We start from the raw sequence: 19476 nt of genomic DNA on the forward strand, positions 1-19476 counted from the left end.
AAAAAAAACACTTCACAAATGGACGAATCTTTAGCACATCATATAAACTAAATCAAGGCCACTGAATAACATTTAGTGCTTCACTTGCCATTTGACAAGCATTTCAAAGAAAGAGTTCAGCCAAAAAGGAAAAATCTGTCATTATTCATTGTATTTGTGTAATTTCAAACACACAAATTTTATAAACAGAGTGTAAAAGGGGGGAAATCTGTTTCTTGATTCAACAGTAGTTTGTAGTAGCAATTTCAGCAAAAAAAAACTTCCAGTAATGTGTGAAAAAAGGAAAGAAAAAAGAAAAAGATTTTTCGTATAGTTGTAAATAAAACAAACTGATAATTTCCCCCTTGAAACAGGTTTAAATAAATAAATAGGTTGTAAATAACATGAAGATGAGTAAATGATATAATTTTAGGTTATCAATATATGGCTACTGAAAACCACTTTATAAATGTCATAAATATCAAGGTTTTTTTTTAGTAGTACACTGTAAAATCTGTATTGATTTTTTTTTTTTTTTTTTTTTTTTTTACAGGTGTTTCACCTTCATTGCATTGTGATTAAGAGTTAAAAGAGACGGCTGTAAAATTAATGGATACTATTCTGGAACGAAAAAAAAATAGTGATGAAAATAGAAAAAAAATGCAATTAAATAGAAATAATATTTAATAGAAACAATAAAGAAATATAAATGAAAATAAAGTGAATACAAAAAAAATCAATCAAAAAAATGGAAAATAGAACACTTTTTTATTTTTTAGGACCTCTCTGTCTGAAAACTGCTTCAGACCATCCCCTTCCATTTTCTTCAACTTTTTAGGTGGACAACAAAGAGCGTGAGTTATGTAAAAACAACACTTAGTCAACCCTGACCTTGACCTTTTTGCCTGCGGGGGCTTCAGCTGGCTGAGCTGGTTTGACAAAATTTTTCACATTACAATACACACATCACATAGAAATTTAAATGTATTCATCTTACTTTTTTTTTCATGCACGTCTCACATAATAGTCTTTTTACCTAGCATAGCATTTTTAAAGTGTTTCTTGCACAAACAGAATCACCTGAGCACTCGAAGCTATATAAATGAAACAAGTCAATATATCTGATCAGGAATACGTCGGTGGATAGATTTAGTTGATCTTGTTAGTGTAATTGGCAGGCCTGATTAAACACATGTTGACAGCGCATTCAGTGAATGAAGTCAACACAGTCCGGCTCATGATATATGGGAGCAGCGTTTACGTCATGACGGTGCTTATGTAAGATTCTAATTCTTTCTTGGCCTGGTTTTCTCTCATTCTCTCGGACTGTGGTCAAAAACTAAGGGCCATTCATGACCCTACAGTTGGCCCTGTCATTGTGTGTTTATGTCTTAGTCTCCTTGAATTCTTAGAGAAGACATTCTTTTTTCATTTGTTAGTAGTTACCTGTAACATGTAATGTCAGCTAGTGAAGCAGTGCTAATGTTTTTTTCTCACTTGTTTGAATGCTTCATATGAAGGATCATGGCCACAGACACAGGCTTTCAGTGGAACTGGAATGGGATGAAATATTGATTTCCAACAAGTGTAAAGTCGATGAAATGACCTCTATAAATGACCCAGCTGCTACACTGAGGATCACACTGATGACGCATACAGAATCACATAAGAAAGGAATACTAAACCTCAATGGATACCTGAAGCAATAGTTATTCTCTCTCTACAGATAAAACCCACTTTAGCATTTTTAAAACAGTTGTGTTCATTGTAAATTATATTTCAGCATAATATATTTTAATCAATTGACTGAGTGAATTTATTTTTAAACTTTTTAATAATTTGTAAATACCTAATTTATTATGTATTTATTAAGTTTATTTCATAATCCTAAATGTTATATAGTGAAATGCCTCTATTTTGCATTTTATGAGATAAATAATGTCAAAATAATTTTCATTTTCGGTTATAAATAGGGCCGGTTGCAAAACACTTTATAAAAATCATAAATGGAAAGGGTTTTTCTCTTTTAGTACACTGTATTAAAAAATCGTAAAAATAGGGCACAATGTACTGTTAATAATAAGGAATTTTCTGTACTATACCTTTTTTCACAATTTGAACCATTTTATTGTGTTTCAGAGTTATGAAAACAGAAAACATTAAATAGATTATTATATATATATATATATATATATATATATATATATATATATATATATATATATATATATATATATAGTGAAAATGGTTCTATTTTTTGCATTTTAAATTTAAGTTTTGTTCATCGTAAATTATAAATTAGCATAATAAATTTTAGTGTATTTAAGTAAACATAAATGTATTTATTTATTTACCTTTCATTTATAAATGTCTTTTTTATTATTTATTTGTAAAATTGATTTCATAAATTTTGCTTTAAAATATATATAAAATATATGGTAAAATTTTAAATTTAGAAATGTTTCCTTCTTTAAAAATATTTTCAGCATAATAATAAGTTAATTAGAACTTTTATTTATTTAAATAAAATTATAACTTTTTAGTTACTTATACATGTTGTATTATTTATAAAACAAATATATGAATTTTATAAAATGTTAGTGAAAATGCTGCAGTTTTGCATTATAATTTTAATTAATGTATAATTGATATAAAATGTACACTTTTATTTCTTTGTTTTATAAATGTTAATTTATATTATTTTCTTTACAAGCTAGAAACTTGTCCCAGTTTGTGTATTAAAAGCATCTCACATTTGGAAAGTTGAAAAGAATATAACAGAACAATGACTGAGAAACTAAATATTTACAAATGTGTGTGCGTATAAATGTGACCTCAAAAGGTGTGACTCAATTCAGAGAAAAAGACAAAGAAAGCGAGCAATGCTTAGCCCTCACAATGCTCTATTCTTAGGAACACAGAGAGAACAAAGGTAGAATAGAATGAACTGAATTAAAACACAGCTGAGTACCTATAATGAGCATGGAAATGTTAACTCTCTAAATGAGCCAGCTGCATACTTCAAAACCAGTAATTATATAAGCCGAACATATCCCCCATATGTTTCAGATTGGGGATGAATTCATTTGATATTTGCCTGACATTTTAAAGGAGGCGTAATTAACGTATGTAGGCCAACACATGATCCCCAGTGCCAGAGAAAAGAACTAAAAATATAGCAATTTCAGTATTACCAAACAGCTCTGTTGCCATGGCAACCGCTGTTCTGGAGAATAGGTGATGCTAAACTATACTGACAAACAAGAACATACTAAATCACACAACACTTCCATACATGTGCTGACCAGTAACCATTTACATTTCTATTGACACTGGTGCTACATCAAATCACTGGAACAATGCAGTGCACTGAGACACAGGATAAAGCAGATAAAACAACCAAACAGAACAAATGATTAAACCTATAAAGCCTATAAAGCCCATCTTTTGGCACCTGAAGCCCCCTGTGGAGCACTTAGGTTTGGACCAACTGTTCATGGACCACAATTTACTAAATCTAGCACAGTATTAGCAGACATTTGAGTCCATTTGAGTATTAAATGTTATTATCGCTGATCAAAGGTTGGGAATAATTACTTGTTTTTTTTTATGTTTTTGAAATAAGTGTCTTATACTCACCAAGCCTGCATTTACTTGAGCAAAAATACAATAAAAAAAATTTTCTTAAGCGTTTATTACAATTTAATAACTGTTTTCTATTTTAATATATTTTGTGTTTTTTTTTTCCCTGTGATTCAAAGCTGAATTTTCAGCATCATTACTCTAGTCTTCAGTTTCACATGATCCTTAAGAAATCATTAATGACTCTATAATAAACCATCAAATCTTTTACTCTAAATATTCACTGGAGAAAAAAACTAGCCCCAATCTTAAAGAGTGCTGTTGATAATGCATGTCTGTTTTACATGTGCGTCATTGTGTGACAGTGATACAGGTCTATTTGTAACCTAGACAAGCGTCTAAATTCTCAAACAACCAGTAAAGAGGAAACGGTCAGGCCACTTGGTCAGGACACCTTGTGTTAAAAGTTTCACACAGGGCACGACATTAGCATCCTTAAAACTTGTGATAATGTAGAGAGATTTTCCGCTATATCTCTTGACTGTGAAAGCTAAAGAAAACATCCTGAGTAAGTTTATGCAAAAATAAACATTTGCACACTAGTTTGGTGACAAATTTTTATTATTAAACTAACTATTATCTCTGACTTTAACCTCAGTAAGCGCCTAATTTGCTGCTTATTAACAGTTAGTAAGGTAGTTGTTAAGGTAGGTTTAAGGGATTTAGAATATGGTCCTGCAGAATAAAGCATTAATATGTGCTTTATAAGTAGGCTGCTAATAAACAGCCAATATGCTAGTAATGCATGCTAATAAGCAACTATGGTGAGAATTGGTCCCTAAAGTGTTACCGAAATTTAAATTGTAGTGTTACCAAAAATTCAGTCATCATTATTTCTTCTGTGGAACACCAGTGTAGAATTTATAAAAAAAATCCTATAACCAAATCAAATATTTATTACAAATATGTCTTTTATAATTCACACAAGAAAGTAGTAAATTTTTGGAGTAAATTAACAGTTTTAATTTTTTTTTACTAACTCAAAGGGATAGTTCACCCAAAAATGAAAATTTTGTCATTAATTACCCTCATGTTGTTCGAAAGACCTTTGTTCATCATCAGAACACAAATTAAAATACTTTGGTGAAATCCGAGAGCTTTCTGACCCTCCATAAACAGCAAGGGTTATACCACGATCAAGGCACAGAAACAAAGTAAGGACTTCATTAAAATAGTGTAATCAATGGTTCAACCGTAATTTTATGAAGCTTGCATGTGCATGCGTGTGGTGCTGCTGACGTAAAACATGCATAGCAGCAGACTGTCCCGAGACTGAGAGAAGAAATCATTGAATAAAGTCGTTAATTTTGTTTTCTTTGCACACAAAAATGTATTCTTGTAGCTTCATAAAATTACGGTTGAACCACTGATGTCACTATTTTAACAATGTCTTCACTATGCTTCTAGGCCTTGACCATGTCAGTTGTGTTGCTGTCTATGGAGGGTCAGAAAGCTCTAGGATTTCATCAAAATTTTGTGTTCCAAAGATGAATAAGGTCTTACGGGTTTGAAACAACATCAGGGGTTAGTAATTAATAACAGAAATAAAATTTTTGGATGAGCCATCCCTTTAATACTTTTTATTGTACTATTCTTTATTAGCATCTACAGCTCAAGACCCAAACTGGGTTTTAGTGACTAATAGTGACTTATAGTGGCTGTAATTTAATATACAAGTCACAGCACATCTTGCAAAAAAACAAAACACAGTACGAGACCAGAATTTAACACAAACAAGTTTTATTTTTTCACCAACATACCGTGTATGACAGATATAAGATAGAGGTATCCGAACATGTCAAATAATAATATTTATTAATATCATTATTGTAACATTAATAATATGGAATGTAGTTTTCGAAGCTCCATTCACTTTTTCAATGTTTTTTGTTTTTAGTTTATTTAGGAAATATGACAAATAAATAAAGCTTTATTATTGTCTCTGTATGTCAGCTAACTATCTGAATATAGTTGTCTCTGCACGATGACTAAAGGTGCAAGGGGAGGGTGCTGTAGAGCGTTAACAGTCTTTCTTTTCACCACCACCCACAAGGAGTGCTCAGAAGCAAATCAAAGTTCCAGAACCTCCACAAGAAATGAGGATGGGAACCAAATCAGGTCCTTTTCGGTAAATAACCAGTCCTCAATAAATAGAACAAAAAGGGGAACGGCAGCAACCTTGTAACAGTACATCAGGGAAGTGAGTAAAGCTACTAAACGTGGAGGAAGCAGATCGTGTGACGACTTTATGTAAGCTTCTCGAACCCTTTTTAATCCTCTACAACACAAGAAACAACTGAACAGGTGGAGCTTTGAGAGCTGAACGTTTCAAGGGATTGAAAGAATGATGAAGAGAAAGAGAAAGAAACATTTCCCCATTCGAACGCCATGCTGGTTTGAACAAAGCTGGGGTTTAATCTGTGCTATGGTCCTCTAGTTGCGAAATGATGGTGATGAGGTTCTCCAATCCGAAGATGTAACCGCTATCCTGGCCCTCGTGGACTACACTGTCCTCGCCGTAGTGCCGACATGTGGTGTGAGCAAAGTCAATCATGCGAACATCCACCACCGGGCCGCTGTCTGGTCTGGCCATGCGTCGCAGCACAGCAGAGCTGCTGGTGCCGCCACAAGCACCGCTGTTGCTACTGCTGCTGGCCGCACCTGCGCTGTGAGGGAATCCAAAAGCACCACCCTCCTCTTCTTCTTCCTCCTCTTCCTCTTCCTCTTCATCCTCATCGTCATCTTCCTCCTCCTCTTCTGAAAGCCCATCCTCTGCGGAGTGGCGTGATCGCGGAGGGTCTCCGTCGTATATTATCAAGAGCGAGCTGGAGTAAAAGCGGTAGCTTTCGCAGGCCTCCAGGGCCGCCTGCATGTCTCGCAGCCTCCGCAGCACCGGTGACAGGAGCTCGCGTCTTAGGCGCCTCCCGTCGTGGAAGAACTGAAAGATGGCCTCTTTGAACCCAGACAGGGTCAGCTTACGGCCGTGGTACTTGTTCATAAACATGAGCTGCCCTGCGTCTGAATGGTAGACCTGGAGGAAAGTGAAGAGAAGCGTGTGAATAAAACCTGCTTCTAATATTATGGAATTAAGCTCGAGAGCTGCACTAACCTGCATGCCGCAGAGGCGCACTCCGATGCTGGCGGATGTACTCTGCTGACACTTGCGGATCTGGACGGCCTTCTTCTCCTCAGAGGCGTCGTCCCCGTGCTGCCTCGTGCCCATCTTCAGATCAAGCACGCATGGAACTGTGTAGCGCCATGTCAGGTTCTCCAACAGGATGAATTCTGATGGGAGGTTCTGGGTTAAGGGAAACATAGATTCTTCTTTCTTTTCAATATTGCGCTATAATTAAGCTTGGTTTTTCTGCATAATAAATAGGCATGTTTTATCTATTTACCTCACAATTGTAATTCTAATTGTAAATCTGCATAGCAATACAAGCTTTATAATGTGCTATTCAAGCTTTTTAATGTTTTGTGTTTTTGTTGTGCAGTATGAATAGCTACATGAGTAGTGATTTTCATATATATTTTAGTGACTTAAAATATGGGTAAAATAAATGTAAATGATTCATTTAAATACATTTTGTATATAATTATAAATCTGTTATCATTCATTTGTATTATATATCATACATTTTTTAATTACATATTACCATAATTTTGAAATACATTTTTCATTGGCAATAAATAATCCATCAGTAATAATATATCTTTATTATACAAAGACATTAAAATATTATAATATTTTATAAATAAAAGATATATAATTGTATATATAATGTTGTATATAATAAATATATATAGAAAGTATATTTCCATAAAATATAAGTATACACACTACTGTATACTACTTAAAAAATGGGGGGTTGTTAAGATTTTTTTTTACCAAGGCTGCATTTATTTAATCAAAAATACAGTAATCTGTGAACTGAAATTTGTGAAATATTATTACTATTACAATTTTATTATTATTGTTATTTAAAAATTATTATTATTACAATTTACAATATTTTATTATATATTAAAACGTAATTCTTGTGATGGCAAAGCTGAATTTACAGAGTGTAAATTCTGGTGTCACATGATCCTTTAAATCATTCAAATAAATTATTCTAATATGCTGATTTGGTGCTCAAGATACATTTCTTATTCTCAGTGTTAAAAACAAACTTAATATTTTTTATTTCACAATCTTTTTTTTCCTTTTCAGGACACTTTGATGAATAGAAAGCAAAAGAACAGTTTTTATTTGAAATAGAAATCTTATATTACATTATAAATGTCTTTGCTGTCACTTTTAATCAATTTAACGCATCCTTGCAGAATAAAAGTATTAATTAAAAAAAAAAAAAAAGAGAAGGTTAGGTTAAGTCTTACTGACCTCAAATGTTTGAAAAGTGCTGTTTATGTATATAAATTTATGACATAATCTAACAATCAGCAGTAAACTGCCCTAGACCAATCCACCTTTGTTGTTCGTGGCAGCATTGAAGGATACTGTATTGGTTGCGGTGTTTTGCGTTCTCCTTCATCCTCTGCAGGTGTTGTTGGTGGCACTTGAGGCTCCAGGGGTTGTGCTTGAGCTGAGGGCCAGCAGCATTGCTCCTCTCCAGGCTGTAGTAGAACACCTCGGCCTGCTTGAGCCACTCCAGCTCCTCCTCGCGTTTGACACTGGAGGGGTGAGGATAGAGCTGGGTCAGCCTGACAGACAGATTATGGCTAACTTGGTAGAACTTGTTTTAAGAGATCTAAACAAATTCCTTAAGTTTGAATATTAAATTTTGGCGTGTAACTCATCCTGTGCCGTTTGTGCTACATATATAAACAACACCCCAAGTCGTATGGCTTGTTGAGGTGGGTTAATACCCATGATTCCTAAACTCCTAAATCCCCCCACAAAGAACAAATGCCTCTTATCTGGCATTTCACCCCTTCCCCAGTCACACTGAGGTCACTTCTAAGTCACAAAGCTACGCTGGTTACATAACTTCTTTCTAAACTTTGGCTCAAAACACACATTTGAACCAGTCCGGTTGCCAGCAGCTGAGAGTGCATCTGTTCTGCCCAGCTGGGTGTTCTGTGGGTCAGTGCGCTCAGCGCCTCCTCATGACGACAAGGACGCTACGATCGGTCACATTCTCATTGAGTCAGACAAGTACTAAGCAGGGCCATTATTACAGGAGAACACAGGCTAGTATTATTCAAGAGATGTGGGGTAATTTGCCCTATACAACAAAACTAAACACTGCTAACTGAAAAGCTGCTGTTTCGATCCGCAAGAAACAGTACGTGATTTGTCAGTATTATTGTCCTTGAGAAAGACTCTGAACCTCCCTGCAGTCTTTGGTAAATGGCTATATTTTGATCTAAATACACATTTTTACAGAGTTTATTCATGCTAAATTTTGCTACAATGTAATAGGTAGTTGTCACATCTGTGCTGTTTGGTTTTGTTTTTTAGCACACTGCTAAACAGTTATTAGGATGTAGTAGGGCTGAATTTGGGGAAAAAATAGAATTGTGATTTTTCTGATAAAAATTGTGACTGCAGTTTACAATACAACATTTTTATGGCTGCACAGTTTAATTATACATCAATATGACTATTAAATTATTTAAATTATTTTTATTATTATATTATTTCAATGTAAAAAAAATGAGTATTTAATAAAATAATTACAATAACGTATTAAAATAACTTATTACTACATTAATAGCAGCTCTGAGACACAGTAAAAATAATTTCATGAGCTGCATGTGTGTAAATGAACACACTCCAAAACACAGTTCTACATATTTAATTAAATAGCAGCCTTTGTGATTTGATAACTGCAATAAGCCAAACTGCAATTTTGATTTTATTATTAAAAAAAAAAAAAATCATTCAGTCCTACTTGTTAAGTGAATGCTTTTATATCAAAAGACACACTCCCAAGTTTCTATTATATCCTGGTCTCTCATTCAATGTAAGTCTACTGGATTTGTCCACATGTTAAAATGTTATTTTTGTTGACTAAATTACATGCCATTTTAATCACAGTTAAAATTGACTATAACTATTCTAACAACCAATCATTGACTAAATTTATAGACATTTTTAAGACAAAAACAATGACTAAAACAACAATGACTTTAAAAATTAACACCATTTCTACGCTTTAATTCTTCAACCCTATTTTTGCATCTATTATGCATATTTTGCGAGGACGACTGCACAATCTGATGTTACCGTCCCCTCACCTCTTGTCCTTATCCTTCCGAATGTGTCTGGACCGCTCCTTGCTGTAGCCCTCGTTGTCTAGCAGCATCTTACTGACCCATTTTATTTTGTTATTGGGTTCCAGGTCTGCAGAAGGGTCCACGTTCTCCAAGTTCCCAAGCTCACTGTGCAGAGGGTATGCAATAAGACACAAATTTCCTTCCTCATCCTCCTCAAAACTCACCGAAACCACACCTGCAGAGAGATGAGAGAGATATGGAATAAAAGAGAGAAAGAAAAAAAAAGAATGAGGTCAGAGGTGAAATTATAATAACTTCACTTTAGCAAACAGGAAGTAGTCAGAGATCCGAGCTTAAAGTAAACTGTCTGGGAAATCTTTAACATCTCTTACCCACTTCTCTTTTTTGCTCTTAAAAGCTCGCCAGTCTTTAACAAAAGCTACTGAGCCGACAGCACGGGCTGCTCCTAACCTGATAGGAATCACACAATCCATAAACAAACAACGAGACAGAAGTTCTTGAAAAAGAGAGAGAAGAAGCAAAGAAGGCTGTGGGTTGGGAAGAGAGAGAAGTCTATCAAACAACAACAACAGCAACAGCCAATGTACAGGAGTGGCTTCACTGGATAAGTTTTCTGAATCTGTCACAGCAAACCACATCAAATCTCTGTTCAATCAATGCCACACGAGAAGGAAAACAGCCAACAAACAAATGACAAGAGGCTAAAGACATGATGAAACCAACAATTTTTATTGTCAAAGATCATATCTCTTCATGACTCAAATTCAAGAGCATCCATAAAGCACAATGCATCAAAACCTGGCAAAAAAATGAAGGCATCACATGTAAACACCACAAGAATTACAAGAATATATTATAAACCTGAAAGACAGTCCCAAAGATATCCACAAATAAATAAATAAATAAATCTGTTATTCTGAGAGAAGAGAGAGTACTAAAAGGGATAAGGTCATGAAAAGGTTCATTTAAAATTCATACATATATATATATATATATAGATAGATAGATAGATAAAAAATTGTAATTAAAATAAAGATTTAAATGTTGTAATGTTAGAGTTTTTTATTCTCATTCTTAATAGCTTTATTCTAGTATTTTTTAATGTAACAAAGTAAAAAATGCAAATAATTCAAACAATATTTTTATAAAAGACAGAACAAAAAAATAATCATGTAAATTATATTTCATCAGCAATTTTTTTTATTACAGAAAATTAGATTTGTTTGATAAAGCATTTAAAAATATATATTTATAAAGAAATTTAAAAGCATTATTTTCAAAACAACAGAGCACAATGCATAAACATAGCCAGAGTCTTGCCTAGACTTCCAATTCAGAATATTAAAACAGGCACTCAATATATAATTATTGAATATAACCAACCACCTTTAAGAAAATAAATGCATTTCAAGACACCATAAACAACCACAAAGATGCCCAAGCTTCTGTTTTGACATCACACCCATCCCCCCCCCCATCTTACCCAATAAAAAACATATGTCCTGTACAGTTACACACTGGAAAACAGGCCATTTAAAGTGTATGGATGCTGCAGTGTGCATCCAAACTGGGCTGTGTGTATCTGTGTTTTGAAAGAACAGAGAGAGAAAAATGAGAGAGATGGACATAAGCAAAAATCGAAGCCGGTTGAACTTGTCCTTCCAGGTGTATCTTCAGGAATGAAAGCAAATTTTGAAACCACAAGTGTGTGGGAGGCAGTCTTTGATGTCATGTCAGCAGTCTTTAGGTCCAGAAAAAAAAAAACACGTCATTGCTGCTGCTTTTCAAGTTTAAGCGCTCCACATTCGGGTATCTTCAAACGAAACCCTGACACCAGGGTGAATGAGTTAAAGTACAGTCTTGCTTATAACTTACCTCTTAGGGGCCCTACTGAAACGGGACATTTACAAAGGCAGTATACCCAAATATTTAAAGAAATGTAAACTTCTATAAAACAGAAAGGTGATGGTTGTAAACGACAATGAACGTGACTGGCAGGTGTCTCTTTCTCGGTTCCACTAAATAAAGACAGACACACGGCACGGGTTTGGAACAACACGAGGGTAAAGAGTAAATAATAGCAGAATTTTCTTTTTTCTTTTTTTTTGGGTGAACTGTCCCTTTAAGAATTCATTACAACAGCGCCACCTTGAGGAGAATAGCGTTAAGATCGAAACACAGCAGCACTGCTGGCCTTTATTTAATATGAAGATATTTGTACAGTCCAACACACCGAAAAATATCACATTGTACGCGAAAGACAGTTATGAAGAAGAAAAGTAAGGCTTTAATAGCCAGGAAAACGGAATAAGACGTCACATTAGTAGCTACTTACCTCTATACTGCGGTGTAAACTTCCGCATAGCCGCAGGGAGGCTCTTGTAAAACTGGTGCTCCCGGGGGATGAGGGGCTTGCATATCGTCTGCTCCCCGAAGCGGAGCACACACGAGTGTCCCCCCACCTGGTGCACAAAGGGCTCAAGGAGCACCCCTTTCCCCAAATACCCCTGCGGCTCTGTCTGCATCCCCTCGATGGCTGGGCTCATCCTCCGGGGGCATTAGACTCTCGCTCCTGGTCCAGCTGGACACCACAGACGTGTAGACGGATGAAAAGGACGAAATGGTCTAAATATTTGTCTTTCTGTCTTTCGTTTATCTCGATTCACTCAATCGTTTATTCACGGTCAGTGATGTATTCTCCGCCGTGAAGCAGAGCACTGCAGGACATAAACAAAAGAAACAGGAAGGAGGAAGAAAGGCGACACGACAGAAGAATGAACACGGCTTTGTGGTTGGATTCAGTCCTTTCTTTTACAACACGAATAATCTAGTTCGTATCTTCTTCTAGTTGTTCTAAGGGCGAAATTTAGGGGATTTTAATCGAGAAAGAGCAGTTTAAACGCCCGAGCGCCGGCCGCTTTCTCGGAAGCTCTTCTACTGACACTGTAAGCGCTTGCCGAACTGACAAAATGTCAAGGTTGTATCAGTAGCTCCGCCTCTAACATCAAATCGACCAATCAGAGCGCCGGAAACGGTGTTGGGTGGCAACAAGCGGAGAGGATAGAATGCGAACAAAGAGCGAGGAAGGGTGGGGGAGGGGAGGATGTAGATGGAAAACAGTCTGGGGTGGAGGGGAGGGGAAGGCTGAGCGGGTCTGCTGTTTTTCTCTCTGTGACATGGATGTCTTAGGGAGCTGGTAACGTGCACACTTTAAGGCACTCGCAAGGTTCACGACACAAACATGCACAAAAATGCAGTTTACGGGGGACAGGAAACGAAAAAGCAGAAAAGAAAAATGTCTACATTAAACGAAAACTATAATAAACTAGCAGATAACATTGACTTGGCCAAGAAGTCAAAGAAAAAACAAATAACAATAAACATTTGTTTTTCAAGATTTATTTATATAGTGCTTTTCTCAATACTCATCCTTTCCAAGCTGCTTAACATAAACGATGATAATTTTTATATCTTAATGTCTTCATGCCTTTCATAACCTTTTATATACTTGTGATTATCTCAACAAGGCCTATATACTGTTTATTGCTTTGGTTGAGTATACAGATAAAGTTGGATATTGACTACTTATAAAGGCCTATCGAACTTTATATAGAGCTGTGTGTGATAAGATTACATTTTTGCAACAATCAGACAGTTGAGATTTGCTATATAGTACAGCTTTACATTAGTATACTGTATGTATGTGGAGAAAGCTGGACTTCGCTATATTCAACGATATATAGAGAGCTTTGCAATAATATAGTTTACATATTTTATGACGATATGAACAGTCACACAGCTGAGATTTGTTATAAAAGCTTTGGCATGGCATAATATTCATACATAACACATTGTATATATGCATAATATCTGTAGTCCCCTAGTGTTCAAGACAAATACAACTGTGGCTTGCACACTAAAAACAATCATTTTTTAATAAAGAACATGCTATTATAGCACTAGTGTGATATCGTCTGTGCAAATAGGAACCTGGCAAATGAGAGGATAAACAGGTGAAACATGATACCAGTGGCCCTCAGGGTATAGGGGATTACTATTGCGTGTATGCTTCAGTGTCAGTCGTTCAGCCAACGAAATGAAATAAGGTGTCTCACCTGCCTATATGGACAGATGTTTGTTCAGTGGTAATGACATTGTGTCAGTGTCAGTGTCAGTGTTTTTTTAACATAAAGTTAATGAAATGACCTGCTACATGATTTTCTTTAGAGAAAGAGAAATGCACACAGTTTGAAGGAGGATGGATGCACGTATCATGTATTCTACAGAAGGAGGTTTGTAGTAGTGTTGGACCACAAGCAGCAGGTTTGACTTTAATCTCTCTCTCTAATCCCGCCTGCTGTAACTCACGAGTAGAAAATGATCCAAAAACATCAAAAAACACTACAGAGCTTCAGACAGAGACAGAGATCTATTCAATATACAAATATACAAATATATATACATATTAAAAATATCTAAATTTAAATATATATAATGAAAACATTTCAATTTAAATTCTGTCAGATTTATTAAATGTAAAAATCCTCATGTTGTTCTGAAGCTAAAATAGCTTTGAGTGAGAACACAAATTTAAGTTATTCACTGAAATCTCTTTTGCATTAGCAGCATTTTAGAGCTTTAAACATTAAAACATCATTACCATGAGAATGTGAGCATGGTAGTGTCAAAGGGCCACACAATTCATTTATTCATTAATGGAACAAATGCAAATTTAGGGGTAGTATACCAGCGGTTAAAGGTTTTGTCCAGTGACACAACCCTGACGCTTTGATCACAGAGACCTTTTAGACCCGTGAACTTGAGGATCCCTGAGAGAACCATTGTGCCTTTAAATAGGGTACATAACCCCAAATGGCTCCATGTGAAGGCCCGTGCCTGATATTTTTATTATGCTATGTAAACAGCATCTGCTAAATGACAAATAATTTATCACAGAGCTAACTAGATATGCTGCTGTTAAGATCTGTACAGACCAGTATGTCTTTACAAATGTTTAAAACAACACTGACCTCCAGTTAAGTAGCAAAACGAGGGCAGGAGCCAATTCATACTGCCAACAGAGTGAAACACCAGCCTAATTACTGATCTGAAATGTTTCAGCAGTTGCTTGCTGTTGCAATACATTCTGAGATATGAAACATTCTGAGCATCTGGGCTTATAAATCTGGCAGTGTAAATCTGAGACCCGAATGAGAATAAGATCACCGGGTACTGCAATTAGTGATAGGTTAGCTGTAGCACTTATGGTCGGAGTTCTAACAAGGGCATTAAACCACGGACCATGCCAAGACAGCACTCAACTCCTCTTAATTAATTCAATCCCAGACTTGGTACATTGTGTCAGCAAACGAAGTCTGTAGGAGCACAGTCTGCCCTGTAACCCAATAAGAACTAGAGGTCAAAGCCAAGGCAAAGACTGGGCTTCATGAATGGAAACAGGTGAGACAGTAATGCGATTTGGGCCATGCTAATCTCTCAATGCGTCTATCAATGGTTAAAGACACTGGGATTGATGTGCAGACTGGCATCATCGAACCAGGACAAAGGGTACGAGTTAGCAAGTAGTTATGAACACTGATGTGTAGATGTGTAGCAAATTCTTTGCCAAGTAAATAAAATTCACATTGATTCTATTTACCTTCTTAATACAATTAATTTCTTCATTTTTCATTGCATGTTATTAAGAAAAAATATGTATCTGCATAATCTTTTAGCAAATCACAATTTAAAGGAAAGGATTTTTTTTTCAGCTGACATTACAAGAGCTCTTATTTTTCCTCTTCATCCACCTGTAATAAGAGACTACTTTTCATGATCCAATCAATTCTAAATAATTAAAGTCAAGTCCTGACATACATATTTTCATTTCCACTGTGTTAAATAATCATAAATATTTCAGAAATATGTGACCTTATGCAAGAAAATTGATTGTCAGATGCATTGAGAATAATGCTATAAGCAATAACACAGAAAACAAGGTTTGTTAGCTCTGAAGAGAAGGACAATTACTTGATTTAAATATTCACAATTACACTTTATATAATCTATTTCAGCATTCTAAGGATTCACCAGTACATACAAAAGTAGTACAGCTGTTTTATTAATTCACCTTGTGTGTTTTGAATCGCTTTTAGCAATTAGAGAGAAATGACTGGATATGACATCCACAGAATCCAAATTTTGTGTTTGTGTGTTCATGAGAGAGAAAGAAATTAAGACAGGATGACCTTGAGGAACCAAGGGGAGCCAAATCTCCTGATTTTGCCCATGTGATGACAGTGGGATGAGCAGTAAGGATGGATTAGTTTGGGGGTAAATGAGAAGGTGTTGAATGACATACCAGAAAACCAACATATAAAGGACAGCTGGTATAGTTAGAGAGAAAGCAATAGAAAAACGTGCAGCATAAAGTCACCTGAGGAATTTTGATCTATATAAAAACACTTCTGCTCAGCAGTGAGATCATACTCTAAGTACGAGTTAAACTGACCTGCCAAACCTGACAACAATACAGGCCCATAGCCAAAGGTCCCTAAACAGCCATGTCCTGCACTTGATGGAAAATAGTTGGCCTCAAGGTAAGTCTATTTACCAGACAGGTCAGAGCAAATCTGCACAGGACACTGAATAATACCTGCACAGTACATATATTCTCACACAGTGCCTAATAATAGCGCGGTTTTCCACAGTCTTTTAATAGAGGTGGATTATATTTTAATTAAATTACACACACACACACACACATATATACACACCACTAGTGAATGCAGCTATTTGCTTTATTTAGATTTACATTGTACATTTATTTCAATAGCATTAAGTTTACTAAACCTTTAATTTTCTGTCACTAATACAACCCCATTTAAAAATAAAAACATTGCCATAAAACTAGTCAAATGGTCATGAAAATTAAATAATAAAATGACCATTTAAAATAAATTACCTATAACATGCTCTAAAAGTGTACAGCAGCATATACAAATAGTTGAAGAATCAGGTAATATAATCTTAAAATACTCTGTGGCTTTCTAATTTTAATAAACATTTGTAAAACATGTTAAGCATTTCTTGACTGGTGTCTTTAGAATATCTTAAACGATTGCCTGGATGTCAAAGTTGTCTGCGGTTTTGACTTCACTCATCCACACTATGAAAACAATCCATCACGTGCAATAAACACACGTACATGACTCTGAGATAATCCATCTTCAATGTCAGCACATCTAACCCTGAATATCCCTTACATCTGTCTATATATGAAGCCCTTCCTGAGCTGGCAAAATCATGACACATACAGCAGCTGATTTAAAATAAGCCACATGCCGGATACAGTGAGAGTGTGTCCTGATGTCTTTATGAAGGGTCTTTGGCCTGAACACACACATCCTCTCTAAGACAAAGCTTTTGAAACTTCCTGAGTGCTCTCCACCCTACCTTGGAGAGCAGCATATCCTGCTGAGATATGAACATGCTGTCAGTCTTGTGTCTGGGTCAGGTTTTGCCTATTATGGGGATCAAATGTCCCCAGCTTAATAATTGTTAAGGAAGAAGCTTATCGCACTAGATAATGAAAATATAAAAATGAAAAAAAAAAAAAAGCTTTCTGTGAGGGTAAGGTTAGGGGTAGGGGATAGGAAAAATAATTACCTCAGCATAGACACAATAGAATCTTTCTAATTAATCATCTATCATATGTAGCGTTGATAAGTCTGATTCATTTTAGTGAATCAGTTTATTATAAAGTAGTCATATGTAGAGAAGAAAGTCCAATTCATTTTAGTGAATCAGTTTATTGTAAACTGAGAAAATCTGATTCATTTTAGTGAATCAGTTTATTGTAAACTAGTCATGTGTAGAAGAATGTCTGATTCATTTTAGTGAATCAGTTGATTATAAACTAGTCATATGTAGAGAAGATAGTCTGATTCATTTTAGTGAATCAGTTCATTCTAAATTAGTCATAGCATTAGTAATACATATTCATATGTAGCATTGGAAAGTCCACTTTATATTAAAGAACTGGGTTGTTCTAGTAGTCAAAATGTGCATTTCAGTACTTACAACAGAGCTGGAAAGTGGATTCCTAAGACACTTGGAGATTTCTCTAGTCTCCATGGTTACCCGTTGCTGTGTCACATTTGACCGAGTTGATCAGTTTTGTATTATATAATAGCATGACGTTCCTGCAGAACATTTCAGAAAAATACCTGTACTCTAAAACACTGTGACTAAAATAAAAATACAAAATAAATCAATTAAATGTTTTGTCTTTGTTCTTGTGTGATCACCCACATATTATTTTTTTATAAGCTACATCACAAATACAAGAAACACATTAAAGATTCATTAAAATAAATGATTTTTTTTGCCTAGTTTATGATGTTTAATGAACACGAATCCCTATCTATTACCTGCAAGTGGATGATGATTGATTGTTAATTGAATATAAAATATTTAAAATATATAAAATATGCTGAATAAAATGGTTGTTATTTAATTTATGAAAAACATGTCCTTATAATATCATATGTTTTATTTTCTCACAGAATGGGCAATGTGTCAGATAGATTTAATACAGATATTAAATACAGTCTTGTAATGTAGCTTGTGATGTAGTCTTGAAGTAAGAAAGATATACAACTCTTTAATTTTTAAAGGAATTTTACGAGGACTTCTAAGTGTGTCTCAACTTGTATATATTACCAGTATGACCTAAACTCGTAGTACTCCATGATACCATGTCTAAGTGTGTGGATTGTGGCCTCTGTAACAAAATCTAGAGAATGTCAATAAAGAGAGACAGATTATAAGCAGGCACCTGGTGTCGTTTCCTCAACTAGAATTTAGCACTCAAGGTGAGAGATACAGAGAGACAAGTAGAGAGTCTCGAGTTGGATGGTGACAGTTATGGAGAAAAGGGGGTGAATTCCAGAGCATTGACACCTGATGCTCACGTGAGGGATAACATGAGCAGATTTGTTAGCACTACTGATTGGCAACTCACCTCCTTACCATAACCTAAATACTGTACATGCTAAGGCAAAGTCTGGCAAAGTCTTCTTATTTATGCATTTTACAAAAGGTCAGTCTACAGCTAGCGATGAAAAGACCCATACATAAATGTGAATATATCACATAATTGTCTAATATCAAGAGAGAGACTGCCATATATGTTACAAGGTGATATATAATTTTCATATACGTACATTCTCTGGGCAGATAATAACATATGGAAGATATATGATGATTTTTTTTTTATATTATATAGCAAATATATATATATATATATAGATATATAATATATATATATATATATATATATATATACTGTATATATTTGTCAACATGCAATATGGCATATTTTTTATTTATATATGCAAATACAAAAATCTGTATGTTTATGTTTTTGTGATACATTTAAAATACATGTCTATATTTTATATTTACTTATATAATATCAACTTATATTAACAAGTTTTAGGATGGATATACATGTACATGACATGTACATATATGTATGTGTAAATATATTAAATTTGCGTATGGGAAAGAGGCATTGTAAACTAGATAAAATAGATTAATCTAAAATAG

The 19476-nt window shown here is 34.9% G+C and overlaps 1 protein-coding gene across 2 annotated transcripts; it reads right to left on the minus strand.

The window, feature by feature from the left end:
• Positions 1-5344: 5344 nt before the first annotated feature.
• On the minus strand, positions 5345-12822 carry ip6k2a (inositol hexakisphosphate kinase 2a). 2 transcript variants are annotated; one of them, XM_042726323.1, is made up of 5 exons: positions 12200-12822; positions 9865-10078; positions 8123-8295; positions 6731-6906; positions 5345-6652 (listed from the first exon to the last, which is right to left on the minus strand). In XM_042726323.1, the coding sequence occupies exons 1-5, from the start codon at positions 12408-12410 to the stop codon at positions 6035-6037; spliced, it is 1392 nt and encodes a 463-aa protein (XP_042582257.1). In that variant the 5' UTR covers positions 12411-12822; the 3' UTR covers positions 5345-6034. The 2 variants fall into 2 exon arrangements, with proteins under 2 accessions (XP_042582257.1, XP_042582258.1); XM_042726324.1 differs by lacking the exon at positions 12200-12822 and adding an exon at positions 10236-10254.
• Between the last annotated feature and the right edge of the window lie 6654 nt (positions 12823-19476).

The sequence above is a fragment of the Cyprinus carpio genome, chromosome B6 (assembly GCF_018340385.1).
Source record: "Cyprinus carpio isolate SPL01 chromosome B6, ASM1834038v1, whole genome shotgun sequence".
Taxonomy (NCBI): domain Eukaryota; kingdom Metazoa; phylum Chordata; class Actinopteri; order Cypriniformes; family Cyprinidae; genus Cyprinus; species Cyprinus carpio.

Excerpts from the sequence above, each read along its gene's own strand:
- ip6k2a (XM_042726323.1), bottom strand. The coding sequence starts at position 12,410 with ATGAGCCCAGCCATCGAGGGGATGCAGACAGAGCCGCAGGGGTATTTG. Across the intron at positions 6,907-8,122 it reads AAAACACCGCAACCAATACA|AATTCATCCTGTTGGAGAAC; the intron begins GTATCCTTCAAT and ends ACCTCCCATCAG. Across the intron at positions 6,653-6,730 it reads TGCGCCTCTGCGGCATGCAG|GTCTACCATTCAGACGCAGG; the intron begins GTTAGTGCAGCT and ends ACTTTCCTCCAG.